This window comes from Plasmodium inui, assembly GCF_000524495.1.
Source record: "Plasmodium inui San Antonio 1 unplaced genomic scaffold supercont1.18, whole genome shotgun sequence".
NCBI classification, from domain to species: Eukaryota; Apicomplexa; class Aconoidasida; order Haemosporida; family Plasmodiidae; genus Plasmodium; species Plasmodium inui.
The window spans coordinates 162,875-185,007 of record NW_008481852.1 but is presented as its reverse complement, the minus strand read 5'-3'; the positions used below and the strand labels follow the sequence as shown (position 1 = coordinate 185,007).

General features: G+C 47.6%; 3 protein-coding genes across 3 annotated transcripts; 2 read left to right on the top strand and 1 right to left on the bottom strand.

The window, feature by feature from the left end:
* Positions 1-2,711: 2,711 nt before the first annotated feature.
* Positions 2,712-11,669, top strand: C922_03904 (CAMK protein kinase; the record flags this gene model as incomplete). The annotated part of the gene is made up of 2 exons (XM_008819491.1): positions 2,712-3,212; positions 3,372-11,669. 2 exons carry the CDS (start codon positions 2,712-2,714, stop codon positions 11,667-11,669), a joined length of 8,799 nt encoding a protein of 2,932 aa, XP_008817713.1.
* Positions 11,670-12,948: 1,279 nt separating this feature from the next.
* C922_03903 (hypothetical protein) lies at positions 12,949-13,194 on the bottom strand (the record flags this gene model as incomplete). The annotated part of the gene is made up of 1 exon (XM_008819490.1): positions 12,949-13,194. The coding sequence occupies one exon, from the start codon at positions 13,192-13,194 to the stop codon at positions 12,949-12,951; it is 246 nt and encodes an 81-aa protein (XP_008817712.1).
* Positions 13,195-14,987: 1,793 nt separating this feature from the next.
* C922_03902 (hypothetical protein) lies at positions 14,988-21,720 on the top strand (the record flags this gene model as incomplete). Its single annotated transcript, XM_008819489.1, has 21 exons — positions 14,988-15,290; positions 15,385-16,096; positions 16,217-16,874; positions 17,106-17,209; positions 17,344-17,579; positions 17,830-17,885; positions 18,502-18,831; positions 19,024-19,091; positions 19,207-19,238; positions 19,370-19,388; positions 19,604-19,643; positions 19,749-19,786; positions 19,896-19,958; positions 20,078-20,136; positions 20,261-20,313; positions 20,389-20,474; positions 20,592-20,695; positions 20,893-21,066; positions 21,341-21,359; positions 21,475-21,534; positions 21,635-21,720. 21 exons carry the CDS (start codon positions 14,988-14,990, stop codon positions 21,718-21,720), a joined length of 3,300 nt encoding a protein of 1,099 aa, XP_008817711.1.
* Between the last annotated feature and the right edge of the window lie 413 nt (positions 21,721-22,133).

The following is a 22,133-nucleotide window of genomic DNA, read 5'->3' as shown; positions in this document are numbered from 1 at the left end:
TGGGAAAAGAGGGAGGACCACGGAAAATTACCAACTGATTGCCAATCCGTGCAACAAACATGTTAAAGATGGCAAAAAAAAGAAAAAAAAAAAAACATTCACCTGAAAGCTTGCTTAGGTGCTGCTTGACTGAAATGGTGTGATAAGCCTGCCCCATGGGCAGTTAAAAAGAACAAAAAAAAAACAACCTGTTGCATTTCCTGCAGGAAGGTACACGACAGGCGCTATACGGCAGACGCAGAACTTCCTCTTTTTTTGTACGTCGGTGAAGAGGCTCAGGGAGGGGGGACGTCGTACTTCGTCGCTAACTACACATTTGAAGGCAGTTGTAAATGTAAAGCGTACAGCCCTTCTTCTTCGCGCAATAATTTTGTCCACCCATGGCAGAAGAGGTGTATATAATGAAGCTTCTGCACATGGGTGTACAAGTAATGTATGGCCTTCAGGGGATATACTTCTTTTCCCCTTTTTGACCCCTATATTTTTTTTTTTTTTTTTTCCTTCACCCCTTGGCTTCTTTCGAACCTGGGAGTAACTCCACTGCGTGTTGCCCAGGGTAAACAGAAATGACAGGGTAAAGCTGCAGGTGATTTTTCACCTGGGCAGGCATGTACACCTATCAGGTTGCTCGAACGTTGGTAAGAAGCGCGTATAGCGTTGGCTTAACTGGGAGGAGGAAAAAAAGAAAAAATAAGGAAAAAAAAAAACGGAAAAAGGAAAAAAGAAAAACTAAAAATGGTGAAGGAAAAGGAACCCCTCCCAAATGAAGCTTCTCCTGCGACATCGCCGAGGGGAACCCCCCGTGGTTAGAAATTGCCCATGTGTTTGAAAAGAAAAAAAAAATTCACTGGAGAATGGGAACAGCGACGTCGACGATGGGAGGAACCTCCCACTATTCAAGTTCAGATTCAGGCTCAGTTTTTTTTTTTCTTTTTTCTTTTAAATCCCTCTTTTCCGCGCTCGGCTGACGCCCAGCCCCTCGTGTGCTTCCCTTTCCAGAAATAAATTGCCTCTTCAAAAGAAACTGCCACTTCAAGTACAAAAAGACAAGTGCCTGCGTGCACACAGGGACGTACAATTCCTGGCCATGCACATGTACGTACGTACGTGCACTAAATTGGCACGTGGATGCGCGGGCCAGCAAGTACTACAAAAGGGGAAGCAGCTTATGCCTTTTTATTCTATACTGGGAGAAGAGGTGTTTTTTTTTGCACCTGCTTGCCATACCGCCTTGGATGTAATGCGCATTCGCAGCAGGTATGCTTCACTTTCGCGGTACCTATACAGCACATATGCTTGTGCATGTTGGAGGAACTGCAAGGGGAGGCAATTTATAGAGCGATGTTTCTTGCCACGTAGGCTGATGCACATGCACGAACAAGCGCATACAAAACGCGTACAGTCCGTGCAGCCTGGGCAGGTACCCGAGAATTTGGCCGTATGCGACCCCCAAGGAGCTTCCGCACGGGTAGAGCCCAGTAGGAAGAAAAAAAAAAAAAAAACTTAAGGATAAAACCACAAGGAAAGCTAGAAGGAAATGAAATTAAAAGACTCGTTCTACATTAAGCTAAAAAAAAAAAAAAATTGAAATCCTGTTGATTTTTTTTTTTTTTTAAGAGGAAGAAATACTCCTGCTAATGTTGTAGAATGTGTGTACCCCAAAAGTGATGAAAAAAAAAAAGGGGGAACAGGAAAAATTTTTTTTTTTTTTTTTTTTTTCTTTTCTTTTTTTTTTATTAATTGTACCAGAAAAGGAAAAAAAAAGTGAGCAAGTCTTTAGTTTACGAAAAACGTAAGAGGAAAACACAATGATGTTAATAGCAACGTGATTTTTGCTACACATATTTTTTGTAACAGCGCGGTTTTTGCTACACTTTCTGCGACTACGCAGATTTTTCGATAGATTAAGGAGCTAAGACAAACGGTTTTGAAGCTCGCGTGAGAAACCGGCGCCGGTATGTGCATACCAGAGCGCTGGACCTCCTTGTACTCCATGCGCCCCCTCCTTCCCTGTGAGGCTTGTTGAACTAGGCGGCGCGCGCGGCCCTCTATTTTTAAAGAGCGCACACTTAAGCGGTCGAGCGAGCCGCCCTTCCAGCGCATACCGGTGCACACAGATACGTACGTACATACCGCCAGGCATATACATCCCTACGCGTAGTAACCTGTACACATCAACGCAACCAGTCACAGAAACTCACCCCCATGCCTGAAAAACTCAACTCCGTATATTGTGCAACCTCGGGTCATAAACCCCAAACAGATACCAGGCACAACGCCCCCTCCCAATGGCGCCAAGTTTTGTTTCCCCATGTGTTTTATTCCCCTGATTTTTTTTTTTTTTTCTTATAAATCTGTTTTTTTTTTCCTACAAATAACCGTGGGAAGAGTCTACTTTGTGGGGAAGACTGTGCTCACATTCGTGAATACACATGAGCGATAGGTTTTCCCCCTAGTTTGTAAAAAAAAAAAAAAAAATTCGCATGAATAGACGGGTCTTGCTCAGATTGGTAACGGGGAGGAGGCCTCCACAGTTTTGTCCGCCGTGGTAAGCCAGCCCCCCGTACCTGTCCTCTTCGAGACAGACCCATAATTGTTAACGGGAAGTGACCCCCACATGTGCACCTCGAGTCGCCCCCGAATAGTACATCTTAAGAGACCGCTGAATTGGACAAGTAGGCCAAGTGCCTCACCACAATCCCCCCTGAATCATGCATCTGAAGACGAAGATACGCAGCTTCCTAACCCCTGATCCAGACAGGAACGCCCACAATTGTATACACATCGAGAAAGAGCTGATACAGAACATGCACAAGATTTACAAGCATCATGGTGAAGAAGGCGGCAGCAGGAAGGGGGCTACCCCCCCACATCACCTGTTCGACCGCGAGGACTACGTGGACTTCCCCCCTTTTAACAGAACACCGCATCTAAACAGAACCACGGATGTACACAGAACCACGGATGTAAACAGAACCCCGGATGTACATAGAACCCCCGATGTACACAGCATCCGCGTTGAGTTGAAACTAAAGTTAGACGTTACACATGCCGATGGGGAGACCGACCCCGATTCGTCCTTCTATCTGGATATCAACCCGAGGGGTGTCATGTCCAGAAACCAGAGAACCTTCGTTTACCAGTACAGGAGCACCAAGCCGATGCGGGACCAGGAGCTCGATCAGCTCACCAAGCAGCAGCGGATGAAATACGTAAGGGGGAGAGCGAGTATATGATATGCGTATGTGGAAGCAACGATGGGTCACTTTCCCCTGCATAGGGGCGGATACCCTTCCTATTTTTCTCTCCCTCCAAATGAGGGGCAAATCTTCCTATTTTTCTCTTCACCAACTGCCCCTTCCCCCCTGCAGTTCACCGCCCTGTCGCACCAACTCGCCGGAAGGACAGTCACCTTTCAAGGAACCACGTACAAGCTGCTGAACGTGCTACAGACGGCCATCTACGGAGGGGTGTACCTCGCGCAGGTGGTACAATCCGCGGAGGTGATGCAGCCAGGGGAGGAAGCTTCCGTGAAGAAGAAGGCCATAAAAATTTTGTCCAAGCATCTAATCGAGTTAGCAAAGGATAAGGTTCAGGAGGATCCGCTCTCAGAGTATCACTACCGAAATTGTATGAGTGGACACAGTAACATCCTCAGCTGCGATACCATCTTTGATGACGATTATTATGTATATATGATTATGCCCTTTGCAGTACATGGTGATTTATTCGAAGTGATGAAGAGTCGAAGTAGACCCTTCACAGAGGAAGAAGCCAAGTATCTCTTCTATCAAATCCTATTGTCAGTTAAGTTTCTACATTGTAGGAGATTAGCCCTCAGAGACATTTCTCTAGAGAATGTCCTTTTGTTTGAAAATGAACACAACGGATTGATTTACCCTGTTCTCAATGACCCTGGACAGGCAACCTACTTCACTGTCAACAAGAAAAATGAAGTTACCCTCTTAGAGTATACCAAGATATTTGGAAAAATCTTCCGGCCCCCAGAGGTATATGAGAAATGCAAATATGATCCGACAAGGATAGATATATTTTGTGTTGGCTACATCTTATACTTTTGCTTAACAAAGCAGGAGCTATTCAGATGTACCTTAGCCAAGGACATGCACTGGAATATGCTAAAGAGCAGACACTACCATGAGCTGTTGAGGGAGAAGAAGGGATTGCACTTGTCAGATGCCGCCATAGACTTCATATTTCGGTGCTTGGAACCGAATTTTAGAATGAGACTTGAAATTGGGGAGGCGCTCAGGCACCCCTGGTTTAGGGGAAACTTCTTTCCTGTGCACAACCGGAGTTTGTTTCCGCTTCATTGGGACGATGGGGTGGATGAGGGGAGGGCTCCCATGAGAGAAGCCGCTTCTAGAGACTGCTGCTCCGGAGACCCCTCCTCGGCCGTCTTCAAACTTTCCAAAGAAATCGAACAATGCGCAAGAAGGAAGAATGTAACTATAAATCAGAACTCCTCCATCAGATTCAGCATCTACGAGCATGTGATTGTTCCCTCTCCTCCTTCTGTCGCTCTCCCCCCCAAGGCCTACATCAGCGGGGGTAACAGCCCCTCCCTTGGTTTGAACAGTACACACAGGAGGGAATACCCTCCAGAGGGTGAACCCCATGCGGAGGATGGCCTCCTCATGGGGGAGAAGTCGTCCCATCGGTTTGGCAACATCCAGGGGAAGCGCGCTGACGACAAGGCCAGCAGGGCCACTCCCACATGGACAGACATTAACAGCAGCTGCAGGAGGATCCCCCCGCATGTAAGCAGTTACCCGTACGTGGGCAGCCACCCGAAGGAGGTGTTACCCCCCAGCCCCACAGATTATCTTGGCGGCAATCTGGCCGAGGGTGCTGTCTATCCTTACGCACAAAACATTTATGCGAAGAAGCCTGGCCTTGTGAGGAAATCACCCCCGCCGGTAGAGATATCAGAATGGATGAAGAAGCATAACGACTCCGCCTCTAACCAGACATGTTACACAAACTGGACAGAGGGAGACAAACAAAGCATCGTCCATAACTCACCACCAAGTTGCAGTGCACTTAGGGAGAAGTCCAAATGTAACTTTCTGATGAGCCATAAGGAAGGTACATACATAATGATCGGAATGAAAAGGAAGAAACGGAGACTAAGTTCCGATGGGGGAGAAGCAGCGGAGGAAGCAGCGGGAGAACCACAAAGAGGTGATAATCCCCTCCTTGAAAGCGCAGGAAGTAGCTTTCACCTGATGGCTAGCCAAGCGTTACACACCGGGGCACAACATGATACACCTAACACGGTGCAGAAAAGTCCTCATCACACGTTAAGAACTGAAGAGGTCACTAAGGGGAGTGGCCTCCTGAGCATCTTCTCGGAGAGGAAAAAATTACCCAATGGAGAAGGACTACCAAAGAATGGAACGGCTAGCAAGAAGGTTGATTATCCGATTGGACCTTTCAACGAAGGGTCCTTCTTCCATGTGGAGGAGGGACACACTGGTTGGGGAAATATCTCGAGGAGATACACCCCTCTAGAGTGGAACAGAAATATGATTAGAAAAAGAGTCAGTAGATGGGAAAGAGACAAAGAGGACATGATGCTGCGAATGATGCAGAGAGGTGGGTGTCAAAATGGATCACTTAACATTCAACAGAGGGACACTAACAAGAGAGAATACATCGACGAAGGGGCAGAAATGGCACCTCCTCACGGTGAGACATCATTGGAGGTGAAACTAGGCGAAAGGTGGGGAGACGTCCACATGGGAGGATTTACAAAAGAAGAAGAGACATGCACAGCTGAACTGGAAGGAGTTGTCTCCCCCATCAATACAAGCCCACTACACGACGTCACAGTTGTAACAGGAGGGGATATTCCACAGAGAACAGATCGGATGGAGACAAACAATTCGAATGAAAAAAATGAAAAGAAAGAAAAAAATGAAAAAAATGAAGGAACAAGAAACACCACCAGTTATAATCCAAACGGAGGAAATGGCAACGATTTTTTCCATTTAAATGAAGTGATAATCGCAGAGAGGAAGGCACCTTACAGAGGAGTTGACTTGGGGGAGATGTTCCAAAGGGGTAAGGAAGCTCCTGCAAATGGAGCACACAACGGTGGAGATCCCTGCAGGAGAGTAAAAAGGTGGTGCAGTCTAGGCGGAAGAGAAGTCTTCTGGAATGACTTTTCTCCAAAGGGTGTCTTCACTCCTTGCAATGAAAATTTTTACCGTGAGGAACGTACACCAAGCGTAAGTCCAGGAAGTCACACAGATGAACATCCTCCTCTAGGTGAGTCGAAAGAAAAGGTAAAAGGGACTCCACCGGATGAAGAAATTAACAACGGAGAGTTACTTCCCCACAGAGATGATTCATCCTACGCCCATATAAAAGACGAAATGGAATCTCCCAGACTGACTTCCCCATCGTGTTTGCATTCCAATTGGTCATCATCGTGCGAGGGCAACTATTCTGATGTAGTAACTACCCATGTTGAATCGCTCAAACGGTGCGCATCCCAGAACAAGTGTGAAGAACGAAATAAAACGGATTCTAACTCGTTAGGAAGATGTAGCGAGGGGGAATCAGGGCAGATGTGCACCATTGTGAGTAGGAGCGCGTCCTTTTCCATAGATCAGGGGAAGGGAAGCACGTCGGACAATTTAATCACAACTATGTCGTCGTGCTTGTCCGAGGTTGACTTAGAAATGGCCGGGGCGAATATGAAAAGGGAGTGCCCCACGCAGGGTGGATCCAAGGATAGGAAGTGCACCCTGCAGGGGGGCGAGGCGGCCACGTGCGATGAGATGGTGCGTAGTGAGATGGTGTGCGGCGAGATGATGTCCAATAAGGTGATGAATCATGGACTTCCCTCCGGTAAGCTTCCGAACGGTGACCCCCACGACGAAGAGGAAGATTTCAAAGACGCACTGGAGTACGAACTGGAACACGAGCTGGAGAGGGAGATCAGGGAGGAGGAGCGACAACTCGAGAGAGAGCTAGAAGTGGAGCTGCAAAGGGAGTTGCACAGAGGGGTAGACGTAGGATTAGGCGTCGAATCGGGCGTGGGATCGAGAGTCGGTTTAGGCGTCCGATCAGACGTAGGACCTATCGTGAAGTCATGCGTAGAATTAGACGAGGTGCCATATGTAGAGCTGGACGTTCATCCATACGTAGATCTCGATGTTGTGCGGTTACAGGCGGGGTCTTCCTGCGCATCCGAGGGGGGGAAGCTAGGCCGCAAGGGGGCCTCTCCGCCATCTGGAAAGGAGAAAGTTAGAAACGGTTCGAGTTGCACGTCGAAGGAGCAGTATGAATCCATGTCAGATGTGGAAGGCCAACCGGGATGGTCCCCCCAATGGCAAGAGGGCAACGCAGTGAAGATGCCCCCGAACAACACATGGAGCCATTCGAATAGGACAGAAAAGGGGAACCAAGAAATTAAGACTAAGACAGCGTGTAAAAACTCAGTGAGTGGCAAGAAAACACAACGGGTCGGAGAGCTTATGATGGAAAAAGACACGATGAAGAAACGTGCAACAGTATCTGGGATCTCCACGAAAAGAAGAAACAGTCCTTGCAAGTCCCAAATGAGAAAAAAAAAGGCCGCTAACAAAATGAAGAAGAAAGTGTACTTTTCTGTAAACCCAGAAAAAAGGAAGAGCAAAATTGTGATGCTTCAGAAATGTGTCCTCAGTGAAGGGTTAAGGAGCAGTAAGAGTGGACCTGCAAAAGGGAACACCCCCAAAAGTGGGATCGCTACGAAGGGGATCTCCACAAAGGGGATTGTCAATAAGGGGATCTCCACAAAGGGGATTGTCAATAAGGGGATCTCCACTCCAGGGATCGCCACTACCCGGATTGTCACTACCAGGATCGCCAGCATCGCCACGCCTCACCCCTTGGGCAGACACACAGAAGCCCTTCACCGAAAAGGCAGGGATGAACCGAACGACATGGGCTCCATTGTCGACTGCACGAGTAGGAAGGGGGCGCCAAAAACGAAGGCGAAGATGTCCTATGACGGGAAGAAGTGTTTATCGAAGCGGCACACCATATCGGAGCTGAGTCTGGCAGGAGGCGGCAATATCGGCGGCAAAATCCACAGTGGAAAATCACCAGGGGGGAAGAGCACTCCACTGCATCTGCCTTACACCAGGACCACCGTGCATGCGCTCCGTGTCGTGGGGAAGAGACACACCATTTCTGACGCGACAACTGATGGGAAGAGTCGCGAAGGTGTAGGGGCACGCTCGGTGAAGCCAAGGTGCGATGGGGAGTATCTCTCCAAGGGGGGCGTAAGGGGCATGGAGGTGCGCCCCACCTCGAGGGGCACGGATGGAAGGATTAGACTGAAAGGTGAGGCAAACGCGAGCGATGGCATCTGTGGTAGCATCCATGGCGGCGTCCGTGGCAGTGTCGAGGGAGTGCTCGCCAACCAGATAGCCAAATGGAACGACAAACCTGCAGAAACGAAAGCTCGAAGGAACCACAACCAGATGGACAGAACCTCTGCAGAGGAGCGGAACCATGTGGATAAAGAATTTAAGGACAAGCAAAGAAGCACTCTGGTAGAATCGCACCGAGGTGGTGAATCATCCACGGAGGAGCCGAACACCATAGACAGGCACCGCCCCCTCCAAGGCTTCAACACCATAGGGCTTTATGCAAATGGAGGAGAGACCCATGTGAACCACAGATTAGCTACCCCAGACGAAGTGCACATAGCGGCTCAAAGGGAGCAGAAGGATTTGTTGAATGGCAATTTTCCCCCTGTTTGGAAGAGAGGTGAAATGGACAAACACAGTGCAGGGGAAAAGATGCAAGGCTGCCGAGAAGTGCTCCTACCCTGCTTAGGAGCAAAGGAGTCCCCTTCACATTATAGAAGCAGCGTCGGTGAACAGACTCCCGAGCGGGTAAAGGGAAGAAGCACTATGACGGTGGACATCCCTTTGGAGAAGGACTACGAGAAGGACAAGTCATCTTTGAGGGGAGACCCTCGTATGGTGGTAACCCCCAGACAGCTAAAGATCAATGTGAAGAAGTGCCCGGAAGAGACATCAGCGGGGATAAGAAGGAAAGCAGATGGAAGTACCAGAATCTCGAGTGATGAGTTAGTACTGAATAAATTTTTGGCTGAAATGGGGGGGAACATCCCTGCAAGAGTACCCAAACGGGACAGCGTGAAGAAGGGAAGCTCCAAAGGTATCCAACCGAACAGAGTAAGCGCACACGGGGAAAGGGGGGGGACCAATGTGATAAAGCAGAAGAGTTCCCTGTGTAGGACTGTAGTGGGTAGTCAAAGGGGAGATAACGCAAAGGAGGGGATGAAGCAAACGAAGAAGAATGAAAGTAGGAAAACGAAAGACGGGGTAGCCAAACGAGGGGGTGCTCACGTGGGGGGAGACAGAGAAAAGTACCCAAACGGGGTGACACCTAACAAAGTCAAGCTTCCCGAAGGGAAGAGCGTGAGGGCTGCTCAACAGGGAAGCGCTGTCTACTCCAGTGCAGGAAAAAAAGACAGCTACCTGGAGAAGCGAAAAACTTATGTGTTCTTTTTTAAAAAGGGCCTGAAAGGCAAACTGGAGAAAATGAACCGAAAGGTAGAGGCAGAAAGGGATATGAAAAAAGTGGAGGGCATTCTGCAGAAGGGGAGAGAAATGAGCGGAAACCACGTCGATGCTAACAGGATGAAGAAGACACTCGAAGAAGAGAAAGAAAAAGAGGTGAAACAGAAAAAATTATATAAAAAAGTGTCCCCAGGGGAACCGCAGGACGTGCCCCCATTAGAATCAAGGAGCTTCCTCGGCCAGATGACGACGTGCAGATACACTCATCATGTGAATGAAAAAGGGAAAGAACTTCATTTCCACAGTGGGGAGAACGGCCTGAAGAATGTCATTTGCCACCAATCAGTTAGCGGCAGTGGGGTGGAAGTTCCATCTGAAGTGACATCCCCGAGGGGGGACAGTAACGTCTATGATGCGAGGAGGGTGGCACACTTTAGCCACTGCGAATCGAAAAATGGAAGGAGCAATCATTCCTTGGGGACACGCAGCATGGATGTAAGTTGGAAGGACACATATGATTTCCACCGCAATGGGAACGATGGTGAAACGAGGCATGGTGTCAGAGGCTCCTCTCCATCGAATGCGAAGAAAAGCGGGGTGGAAACTGCAGATGGATCGTGCACGGGGCGGAGAAAGGATGTTCCCATTGGAGGGAAGATAACGCACAGTTATGCCTCAACGGGTCCATCGCAAATGGGTTCTCCTAAACCTGCCAGACAACGGGACGTAGAATCCCTTTCGAGGAGAAACGCAGTGGGCGACACACCTTACGCAGATAAGGTAAACATTGAAGAACGGGACGATGTAAAGATCCATCAGAAAGGTGTCCTCCCCGAGGGGTTAATGCAAGGGGAAAGAGTTTCCACCAAGCGGGTTGCATGTATGTCTTCGTATTGTGACCACCCGGGTGATGAGGGGCTCCCACGACGTGAGTCCCGGCCGAATGGGAAGCTGTCACAGGGGCTGAGGCTGTGCAGACGAATAGTGGATGCATCGAAAGGGGAGCCAACAACCCTCATGGAGACGGCCCCAATGATGGCAAATAGAACTGACGCGAATGTCGCAGGTGAAAACAGAAACGGGGGGAAAAGTCCAACTCATGGAAACGCAAAAGAGGCAACACAAAGAGAAAAGTACAGCCAAAAGGAATCCACCAATTTTACACAACACCAAATGGGAGGTGAAAGATGCAGCAACGGTAGCAGAGTCGACCCACATGGGAATATAAACCAGGAGGGGATGTCCCATGCCAAAGAGAAGATGAAACGCCTGAACTTGAACGGTCAAATTCAAAGGAATGCTGAGAAGAGCACTCTCCAGATTAACCCAAAGGTGGAAGAAAGCCCTTCCATGTGGTGGTCCCAAATAGAACAGGGCACTGAGACGTATCTGCAGGAAGGCCAACGGAAGAAAAAACAAAATACTAACTCATGTTTGAATTTAAAAGGGGACGAGATGAAGAGAGTTTTCCGTTCGTCTCCCCACTTGGTTCACTTGCATCAATCCAAGGTTGATTCCCATATGCTGACGTCTGCCCATGTGCCGATGTCTGTCCATATGCCGATGTCTGCCGTAAGGCCAAGGAATGTCACTCCAGGGGGTGTCACTCCCACTGTGAAAGGAGGAGAAGCAGTTCCAGCAACACCTGCAGAACCGGTTGTACCCTGCGGCGTAGTCCAGGAGGAGGCGTACACGCCAAGACCGTTCAGTGCTCACGATAACTACGCAGTCGCCAAGGGGACGAACCCAAATGGTCCCACTGTTAGAGCGTATAAATTGCCAAACGGCCATCATTATGGGGCTCAAAATGTATTCATCAGATGCAACGAACAGAAAAAAGTGGCCTATCCAATGGGGGATGCATCTGGAAGGAGGAACCAACTACTAGAGAAGACGAAAAATGACCAGGAGGGGAGCAACCGCAACGATGCGTATGCTAAACCATTGGGAGCTACCCACCAAGGGGGGACAAATAAGACCTACATCTCTTCACACGGAGCATTCCGCTACACAGATCCGAGGCAGACAAAGAACAACTTGATCTCAGGAAAGAACAAGAAGAATTCTAACTTGAGCATCCTGTGGTGGAAGACTTAGGAGAGAGGATTTCCCTCTCCCCCTTGGACTATATTTGCGTCACGAAACAGCGGAACGCATACGGAAGTCGTCACTCGCATATATGTACTGAAGAGGTTCAGAGTGGTAGGCAGTTTTTCACAAAATTTGGAGACGCTTCAATGTATAGAAGTCTGTTCGTCAGTCCACCACGCGATGTGTGTTGCGCACCGTGCGTACCTTCCATTTCGCAGACCAGTTTACACTTCCCCATTTTTCCTATGCACCTTTTAAATGTATGCTCCTCTCGTTGGGTCGGAGCGCAGCGCGTCTGCTCTTCGCCACGCCAGGCCGCTTTTTTTCCCCATCTCGTATTTTTTTTTTAAGGCAAAATGTTGTTCTGTGCCTTCAAGGGGGAGAACAAAAAAAGAAGAAAAAATAAAAAAAAACTGCATGCAGGGAAACTTCTTTGGGGACCCTGCCAAACGGAAGACTAAATTATTTTTGTTTTATTTTTGTGTCTGTTTTGTTTTATTTCTACTTTGTCTTATTTCTACTTTGTTTGATGTCTGCTTTGTCTTATTTCTGCTTTGTCTTATGTCTGCTTTGTTTTATTTCTACTTTGTTTTATTTCTACTTTGTTTTATTTCTACTTTGTTTTATTCCTGCTTTGTTTCCATTCTGCCTTGTTTCCTTTCCCAGCCGATTCGTGATTTTCGGTTGGCCGCTCAAAAGGGAAATCCGCCTCGCCATAAGGCTCTCCTCAGAGGAACTGCAAAGGAGGAGAGACATCTCTCCCCGGAGCTTCCTAACTTTTCGCCGCTCCAAAATTGGCAATTTGTCATTTTAAACACATCAAAGGGGAATCGCAGAATTCAAAATGGGGTTGCAAAAAAAGGAAAAAAAAAAGTTCATTCGAATGCAAGCAAGAAGGGGCTACTAAATGGCGTACAAAAAAGGGACAATTAAAACGTGGCAATTAAAACGGGACAATTAAAACGTGGCAATTAAAACAGGGCAGTTAAAACGAAGCAATTAAAAAGGGGTTCGCCTCACAACGGGAGTGAACAGGTGGCGTAACTCCCTCATGCAACGCTCAGGTGAGAAGTCGAAACGGAATATTTTACAGGAGGGGGAGGAAAGCGTAGATGAAGTGACACGAAAGTGGAGCATTTTCCCACTCGGTAGGATCAAAAATGGCTTGAAAAAAAAGGGGGTGAGGTTCTTTTCTCACCTAGGGAAAGAGTTACTCGACGGATAGGGGTCCCCCCTTCTACAAAGCTTACCCCTGCAGGGGACAGACAATCTCACTCGTTACTCCTCACTTCGAATTCTTAATAACGATTAGGACTCCCCAGAACACGGCCCATATCCACCCGATCAAGGGCACGAGGAGCTGCAAAATGCCGATTATGAGGTCATCGATATCTTTGTTAATTATACCCAGAATGATCATTCCAATTCCGAAGAAGAAAATATTGACGACTCCGAAAATAATGTTCAGCGAGGAGTTGCCATTTTCGGGGACCTCCAGGTTCATAATCTTGTCTATGATGTTCGACGTCATTGTGTTTGTAAAGAAGAGGATGATGGGGTAGGGGCGGGATGTGGTCTCCTGGGGAAACGCCCCGCTTGAACGTAGGAAGCGGTAGAACGAGGGGCGCTTTCGCGCGGGTTTACAACTGGTAGGTGGGTTTTCTCCAAACGGCTTCGCGGGCCTTCTGCGAAGGGGGTGAAGCGGGGCAGCGGTGGGGTGGTGATACGGTGGAGCGGTGAAAGGGTGAAGCGATGACGCGGAAACGCGAACGTGTCACCGGCGGCAATTTACCACTTCGGGCGAGACGCCTCTCGATAAGCACAATTTCGCTTCTGCTGTGGAGTTGGCTCGGGTCGCTTCCTCTTCTGGGGAGCACTTTCTCACAAACAAATTCGCAATCGTATGGCTGTAAAATGGTCGCTGCGTGTCAGTTTATACGTGTTTTCTACTCGATTGAGTAAAGTAATACTTTGATGAGTCATCCACGCTGCATCGGTGGAATGCGCATATACAAAAGTAACTTTTTTTGTACGCTTTGCATTGGGAAGATTTTTATTTGAATTTGTTTTTTCGGACATGCGTATGGCCACGTGAAAATAATGTTGTAGTCGAAACGGGGAAAAGAAGGTTGAGCGTTTTTTTTTTTTTTTTTTTTTTCTCCCCATCAATTAGTAAAGTTAGCACCGCCACTGCACTCCAGCCTGGGCGACAGAGCGAGACTCCGTCTCAAAAAAAAAAAAAAAAAAAAAAAAAAAAAAAAAAAAAAAAATAGAACGTGAAAAGGACGTCCACATTAAATCCACTTGCATGTCGTAATCGACAAGGGGAAGAGGGAACATCATCACTTATGAGGAGCCATTCGTATGTGGGTACGACCGCTCTGCGTTTCCACCCCCCCGGAGGTAAGGGTATAATATACTACACCAAAATTTTGTCATTTTATTGCAAAGGCTTTTCCCTGGAGTAGAAAAACCAACACCTCAATGTGGTCACCCCATTTGAGGCACAGAGCAAAATCCACCTACTTCATTTCTTCACTGGATTTTTATCACTGTGCAAGCGCCCTAGCATATGGTCAACAGCGAAATGGAAAAATGTGTCAAGGCAGTGGGAAGAAAAAGGTACCCTCCATGTATTCCCTATAATTGCACAAAAGGGGGCTCAATCGAACGGTTCTGTGTTTGAAAAAACATGTTGGGCATAGGACATGCGTAGGTCACTTGGTGGAGGGGTTATTTTTTTTTTATTCTCTCTCTCTCTTTTTTTTTCCCCCTCCCTGTGTATACATAACATTGTGACGGTTTCTTCTTCCTGGCTGCTTACCTTTTCCTGCACTGTGTTCTTGTTGTCCCTGGTAGCATAGCGTCGTTGCAAGCTACTCTCCGATCCATTTTTCGACCGGAAAAGTCGAGGGGACGATGAAGGGATTTTCCCCCCTCCCGTTAGAAGGAAAAGGATCTTATGGCGCCGGTGCCAACAAATAGCGCAGCAGGGAAAGGAAAAAAAAAACACACACATATATATATACATGTACGTTTGTACACTTACATGGGTATAAAAAAGCAGCCCGGGGAGAGAACAACACAGGTAATGCGCTGCACGTGGTACGGTGGGAAGAAGAGTACGCGCCCCTTATACAGTTCGGGTAGGGAAGGGCGAATCCCGCTAACCCCCCTCCCCCCCACGCTCCTTCTGCACGCACCGCGAGTTGAACCACCATCTTGTCACTCCGTATTTCCTTCCTGCGCGGATGCTTGCCTCCCAAGTGCTGCTAACCCCCAAGGCCGCAGCGCAAGCACACTTATGAGGACTTGCCCCCCAAAATGAATCTTATACGATGCGTTTTCCTAAAAGCCATACTCACATGGTGTGCAGCGGGGAAGCTGAACCGCAACCTTTTTTCCAACTTGGTGAACATAGACATGGAATTTCTGGATGCTCATAAAAATGAGTTAATTGCAAAATACGTGCGTGACGATGACTACATGGTGTATGAGCAGATTACGAAGGATATGCATTTAAGAAGGAACTACGTTGAAGTGATCATCCGGGGTGACTTGAAGAACAAGGGCGATAAGAGCGTCGACAGCTTTGTCTTCTTGCTTCCCTACCACGAGGCATTTCAGGTACCCTCGAGGGGGAGGCCCCATCACCGCGACATCACCGCTTCGTCGACGCCCCATCACCGCCACATCACCGCTCCACCGCCCCCCTCCACAGGCCAGCACCCTCCGGGTGAGAGACCAGAACCAGAGCGAGCTGCGGTACCAAGTGCTGCAGGAGCCGAGGCGTGACGCCAGCGAAATTGAAGTGGACCCCTTCAATGAAGACTATGATTTGGAGCAATTCCAAATGAAGGCATACAGGGTGACTCTAAAAAGGAGATTGCACAAGGATGAAAAAGTCTCACTCCATTTTGGCTACACCCTTGGACAGCCCTATTTTCCATTCCCTGGTGACATATCCCCAGAGGAAGGACAGAAAGTTATGTTTTATCTTTCCTCCAAAATTCTCTTGCCCTACGATGTAGAAGAGAAGGAAGAGTTAAAAATATTTTTATGCAAAAATTGTGCCATCGTGCGGATAGAGGATGGCGATTTTTTGCGGAGCTTCGTTAAAGTCAATGATGACACGTATGTTTGTGAGAAGGGGGGAGGAAGAACTGTGGGGGAGCTTACCCAGGGGGGGGAGGACATCCGAAACAATCTAAATGAGTTCGTTGCAAAGGGGAATGAAATGGGCCGGTTCACGCTCGGACACAAAGCCCTGTTCTACTTCCGCGCTAATAACCACCTAGGCTACTTCGAGCGAGTCACCAAAGACATAAAAGTATCTCAACTAGGTTTTGTGTACGAACAGGAAGAATACATCCTGCGCAACGACGCAGCAAGGATACACACATTTGATCGGTACACTCTTAGTGATTACGAAAGTAGGCACACGTCCAAGGGGAAAGAGAAAGGGATAGCCAAAGGGTCAGCCAAAGGGACAGCCAAAGGGACAGCCAAAGGGACAGCCAAAGGGATAGCCAAAGGGATAGCCAAAGGGATAGCCAAAGGGACAGCGACAGGGACAACCAACGGGACAGCCAACGGGACAGACGATCAGTCCAGCACAATTATTTACTCCATGAAATCGAAAATAAATTACGACATATATGAATATGAATACTTCGACGATTTGGGAAAAATACATCTCATCCAAGCGGAAGAAATATTTGATCCTAAAAAGAGAAACAGCCATATTCAGTTTGACTTAAGGCCCAGGTACCCCCTTCTCGGTGGATGGAGAGCTCACTTTTTTAATTCCTTTTATCATCAATCGAATCTGTACAGAATTAAAAACAAGGAGAATTATTATGCATACAAAATTGATATTGCCCCATCCATCAAGTCCTTTTTTATAAAGCAGCTGATAGTCAGGATTTCGCTGCCCCCCTTCTCCGACAACGTTGCAGTTGTTTCGAGGGACGACCGTGTTAATGTCCTGACCAGCAAGCAGAAGGAGTGGCTCGATTTGTTTTCCTTCCGAAATGTCGTCGAAATTCAAATCGAGAAATTCTTCCCCCCAATGGACGAGAACTACTACCAGGACCTTCTCGTTATGTACAAGTTTAGGTTTTTCAACCATTTTTGGAAGGCCCTACTGGTCATACTCATCACGTTTGCCGCGATCCTCCTGCTCTGCCTGTTGCGCGAGCTCCCCTTCGAGTAGCTAGCCAAAAGGAAAAAAAAAAAAAATGAGCGGAAAATGAGAGAAAAATATGAACCGTTCAGAAAGAATGATCGAAAAGTGGGAAAAATGCGAAAATTGCTCGGAAAGAATGAGAGAGAAAAACAACTTAGAACAATTCGCAACGCGGATCGCGCCATCCGTGTGTACACATCCTCCTTTCTCCACCCCTGTGTACACACATCCACCTTGCTCCCCCCATGCTGCAGCTTCAACAGGGCGAAGGAGAACGCGGACAAGAGGGAGAGCGAAGAACACGCCGCCTTCCTCGAGAAGTGCAAAGAGCTGTACGAGAATTTGTCCTACATATCAGGTGAGTGTGCCGTGCGTAGCCCGCGGTGGGCCAATTCTTCCACCAGTGGACTCATCATCCCAGCAGTGGACTGATCATCCCAGCGGTGGAGTGACCACCCCCACGAATGGGCATTTCCACCCCGCCCCATGCAGACCGACTGATCCAATCGATGAGCAATCTGACCCCAGAGGAGAAGATCAGACGGAAGATGGAACTCTTGGAAGCAGAAGACAAATGGACATACGATTTTATTTACTTCACGAAAGAATTCTACAGAAATTTCGAGAACTCCTCCAACAAGCAGTCGCTGCAGAATTACATGGACAAGTGTTTCAATTATCACGCGATTGTGAAAAAGTACTTCGAGGCGCAGCTTCTGAACGATTTGGTAAGAAGGAGGAGGAACAGATAATGCAATCTCTTCCAATGCCCTTCCAAAAAGGAGGCACCAAAACTTAACGGCTCCACAGAGAGGGGATGTTGGATTTGCGATTTGAGATTTGCCACGTGAGGATGCCCAAATGTGGACACATGAACCCCCCGCGGTGGAGTAGAAAAGTGAATAGTGTCCGTAGCTGCGTCCCCTTTTCCCACTTGGTTTTTTCACTGCGTTATTTGCTCTCCCCTTTTTTTCGTAGAACTTGAATTTGAAGGAAGTCGCGCAGGCGGAGAAGGAACTCTTACTTCTGCTAAAGTACACCTAACAAAATTGGATCAGAATTTTTTTTTTTTTTTTGTCCAGACGCGGGAGAGGGAGATTTCTTTCGCGCGGTCGCCTGCAGTTTGCGTATGCTTTGCGACGTTGACGAAGTGTGGCCCGTTCGTGTACGTACATTTTTGCGCTGCTAGGGTTGTTGGTTTGGATTGACCTGCTTGGATGGGTCTGCCTGGATTGGTCTGCCTGGATTGGTCTGCCTGGATTGGTCTGCTTGGATTGATCTTCTTAGATTGGCATGGTTTACCCTTTCTTCTTCTTTTCTTTTTTTTTTCCACATCGCCAAGGCACACCCTTCGTTACTTCCCCCCCGTGATGCGTTGCTCCCCCTCTGTCTCGTTTCCACTTCCGCGGCTAAGTTCTGCTCGGCGAGCAAAAGGCCAGCCATTTGCGCCCACCACTTGGCCTAGGTACTGCCACGTTGCTGCTGCCTCACTGCTGTGTTAATTTTTTTGTTTAATCGAACTGCCTCATCACCTCCAAGTCACCCCAAGGAGAGACGGCGCAAAATGGGACGAGCATTCCTTTTTGCCGCCCTGTTCACCTTCTTCGTGGCTTTGCTTCCGCCCCCAATTTTGTGTCTACCTCCATTTAGCGCCCTTAAAAGTGGAGGAGGGAAAAACAACTTAAGTAACGCCCCCCCCTTGGAGGACACCAGCAAGAAGCGCCTTCTCCTCAGCGAAATAAAATTGAATAACCGATTTAAAAATGACATAAAGGGGTTCATACGAAACGTGAGATCCTTTCACGACACCATAGAAAACAGGACTCCAAACTCCTTGCTGTACGTGCAGGAGGATTTACTCAATTTTCACAACAGCCAATTTATTGGGGAGATAGAGATTGGCACTCCTCCGCAGACTTTTAAGGTCGTGTTCGACACCGGGTCCAGCAACTTCGCCCTGCCCTCGACGAAATGTGTCAAGTAGGCCAACCGCCTGAGAAGACGCGTAGATATATCTGCTGTGCTTGTGCAGTGAGATCAGCAGCAACCGCAGTGCTTATCCACGCGCGTTCTACACATCCCACGCCGTGTACACCTTCTGTTTCTTCCAAGCCGTATACATGTTCCGTTTCCCCCACGCATTACGCTTCTTCTGTTTCCCCCACCCCGCAGAGGAGGCTGTGCGTCCCACAAGAAATTCAACCCCGATCAGTCCAGGACGTACACGCGGCAGTTAAAAGGTAACCGAGGGGAGGAACAAACGTGTCGCTCTATCAGCACAAACGAGTCACTCTCCCAGCACAAAAGTCGCGTCAAAGGAGTGACCATGACTGCTTTACCCTCCCCACCCAACAGACAATAAGGAGTCTATTTACACGTACATCCAGGTCAGCTGCGAATTTTTTGAAATCCAAAAGAAAACAAATTATCAACTCATGTGCCTTTAAAAGGGAAACCCGCTTGGACATTCCCCCTCATCTTTGCATCACCGATTTTTTTTTTCTCTTGTTCGCATTAGTACGGGACAGGAAAGAGCAGTAAAAAAAAAAAAATAAATAAAATAAAATTGCACTCTCGTGTGTAACAAAACGGTGTGGTGAATGAAGACTGGGTGACTGGACCCGTTGCTATTATGGTGTTTTATTTTGTGCTGTTCTCTTTTGTTTGTTCTATTTTGTTTGTTCTATTTTGTTTGTTCTATTTCGTTTGTTTTTTCTTATTTTCTCTTTTTTTGTCTTTTCTTTTCCCCAAGTCCTTGAGCACGGATATGACGACGTCAATTTAAAGGGACTGTAAGGAACACACCGCTGTGCGCAACTAAGCGTCTTCCCAAATGTTCAGACAAATGCTTCTGCATAGACACTCCCATTCGGATGGCTCCCGTTTTCTCCCCTTAGACGGATCAAACATCAGAGTGTCGGGCTAGCCATAGAAGGTTTACGAAGCGGAAAACCTATCTTCATCAAATCACACGCACAAAAAAAAAAAAAAAGAGAGAAAAAGTTAAAATAAGAAATGCCCCCTTTTTTTTCTTTTTTTTGTAGAGTCTTTACACCCCTTTTCGGATTTGCCCTTCGATGGGATTGTTGGCCTGGGATTTTCAGATCGTTAGTTTTTTTTTTCGCCTCTTCGCAGATACCTTTTTTGAGCATATTTGCTCGCTTGGGTGTGAAGCCGCGGCTGATTGTTAATTTCCCCCCCTTTGACCGCGCCGATTTGCGCGAAGCGGACTTCAGCTTTAAAAAAGGATACGGGATGTCTTTAATAGAGACGATAAAAAAGCAGGTGTGTGGATAGCGGGAATAGGGGCATGGCTGCTTGACTGTTTGGCAGCGTGTCGACATGACAACCGGCCCAGAGAACAAGCAACCCCCCCAGCAAACACCCCTCCCCCCTTCGGAAATGCCAGAACCTGCTGAAAAGGAACATTTTCTCTTTTTACGTGCCAAAGAAGTTGCAAGAGTAAGCACACCTGTGCACTCCCCCGTGCTCACTTAAGCATGAGCAATAGATGTAAAACTTCTTTTCCTTGAACAGGCCCGGCTCCATTACATTCGGACGAGCCAACAGTAAATACGCCCTCGAAGGGAGGCAAATTCAATGGTTTCCCGTCATATCGATTTGTGAGAAAAAAAAAAAAAAAAAAAGTTATCCAATTTAGCAGCATTAAGGATAACTCCGCTTCGTTACACACTTTACTGGAACACCGTGAATTGCCCACGTCCCATTTTTGCAAACAGATTTCTGGGAAATTAACCTGATAGACGTACAACTCTCAGACAAGAATTTAAAGATGTGCGAAAATAGGAAATGTAGAGCGGCCATTGACACTGGGTCCAGTTTGGTATGTGTTACTTGTGAGCAATTTGTAGCGGGGTGATACTCCCCTCGATAAATAAGACGATCTAGCTTTTTCCTTCTCGCTACATATTTTCAAGTTTGTTATGAACAGTTCATATTTTTTTTTTTTTTTTTTTTTGCCCCCTTTTTCCATTTTTTTCTGAACGGTTCATATATTTTTTCCATTTCCTTCCCCTTTAGCTAACCGGCCCATCCAGCCTGATGCAACCGCTGATAGAAAAATTGTACTTGGAGAAGGATTGCTCAAATAAGAGCAGCTTGCCAAATATTTCTTTTATTTTAAAAAATGTCGAGGGGAAGGAGGTGAAGTTCGATTTTACGCCGGACGATTACGTCCTGGAGGAAATGGACGAGGTAGCGTAGAGGGACGAGATGGCTCCGCTACTTTACGTGGGCTCTTTGGGAGAATCCCTTCAAAAAAATGTGCAACGGAGAGTCATATCTACCGTGATTGGCAAATGTCTTAGGGAGTGTCTTTCGGGGGGAGAGCGTGCCGCGCTCCCTCGCCCCACTTTGTCTTTCTCTCTTTCTCACGTTTGCTCACGTTTGCTCACATTTGCTTACATTTGCTTACATTTGCTCACTTTTTTTTTTTTCTCTTCCCGACGGTGTGTGCATCCCCTTTTAGGAGGATAATTCTGTTCAGTGTAAGATACCACACAAATATGATGTCGTCATAGCTGGTTCACCTGTCGCGGTTCTTACCTCTTCTTAACTCGTCTTACCACCTACTATCCATTACCGGCGCTCCTCCCCTTGCAGGCGTGATCGGAATAATGTCGCTGGACGTCCCCCCGCCTCGTGGGCCCATCTTTATCTTCGGTAATGTGCACACCTGTTTTGCAACGTGGCAAGGGGGAGGTCTGTCATAACGTTTGAGCAGACCACTAATCTGCGTCCTCCCCCCTTACCTTCCGCACAGGCAACGTTTTCATAAGAAAGTACTACTCCATATTTGACAATGACCATAAGCTCGTGGGACTCATTGAAGCTCGGCACGATTGGTAAGGGAACTAGGGGTCGCCAACGGGGCGCATTGTCTATAGACGCTCCAGCGAGGAGGTAGTTATTGTAACTGGGGAGGCGCTTCTCACCCTTGCAAGTTTCGCAAACAGATCACTGCCAATTGCTAAGTGTAAAGCCGCGTGCTGTGTGACTTTTCCGTTTTACCCCCTACAGGACGTAGTAAGCAAATGGGCTAATCTTTTTTTTTTTTCTTCTTTTTTTTGTGCATACCTTCGTTCCTTCCTCTTGTGCTCATAAAAGAGTCAAGTGGATCAGCCCAGGAGGGGGGAGCGCCGTTGTCCTATAAGCTGCTCCAAAACTGTGTCAAAATTGCGCGTAAAATTGCGTGTAGAAAAATTACTTGTAAAGGGTCGTGCCTTCTTCGTGACACCTTCGGTGCCGCGTTTTACCACTTG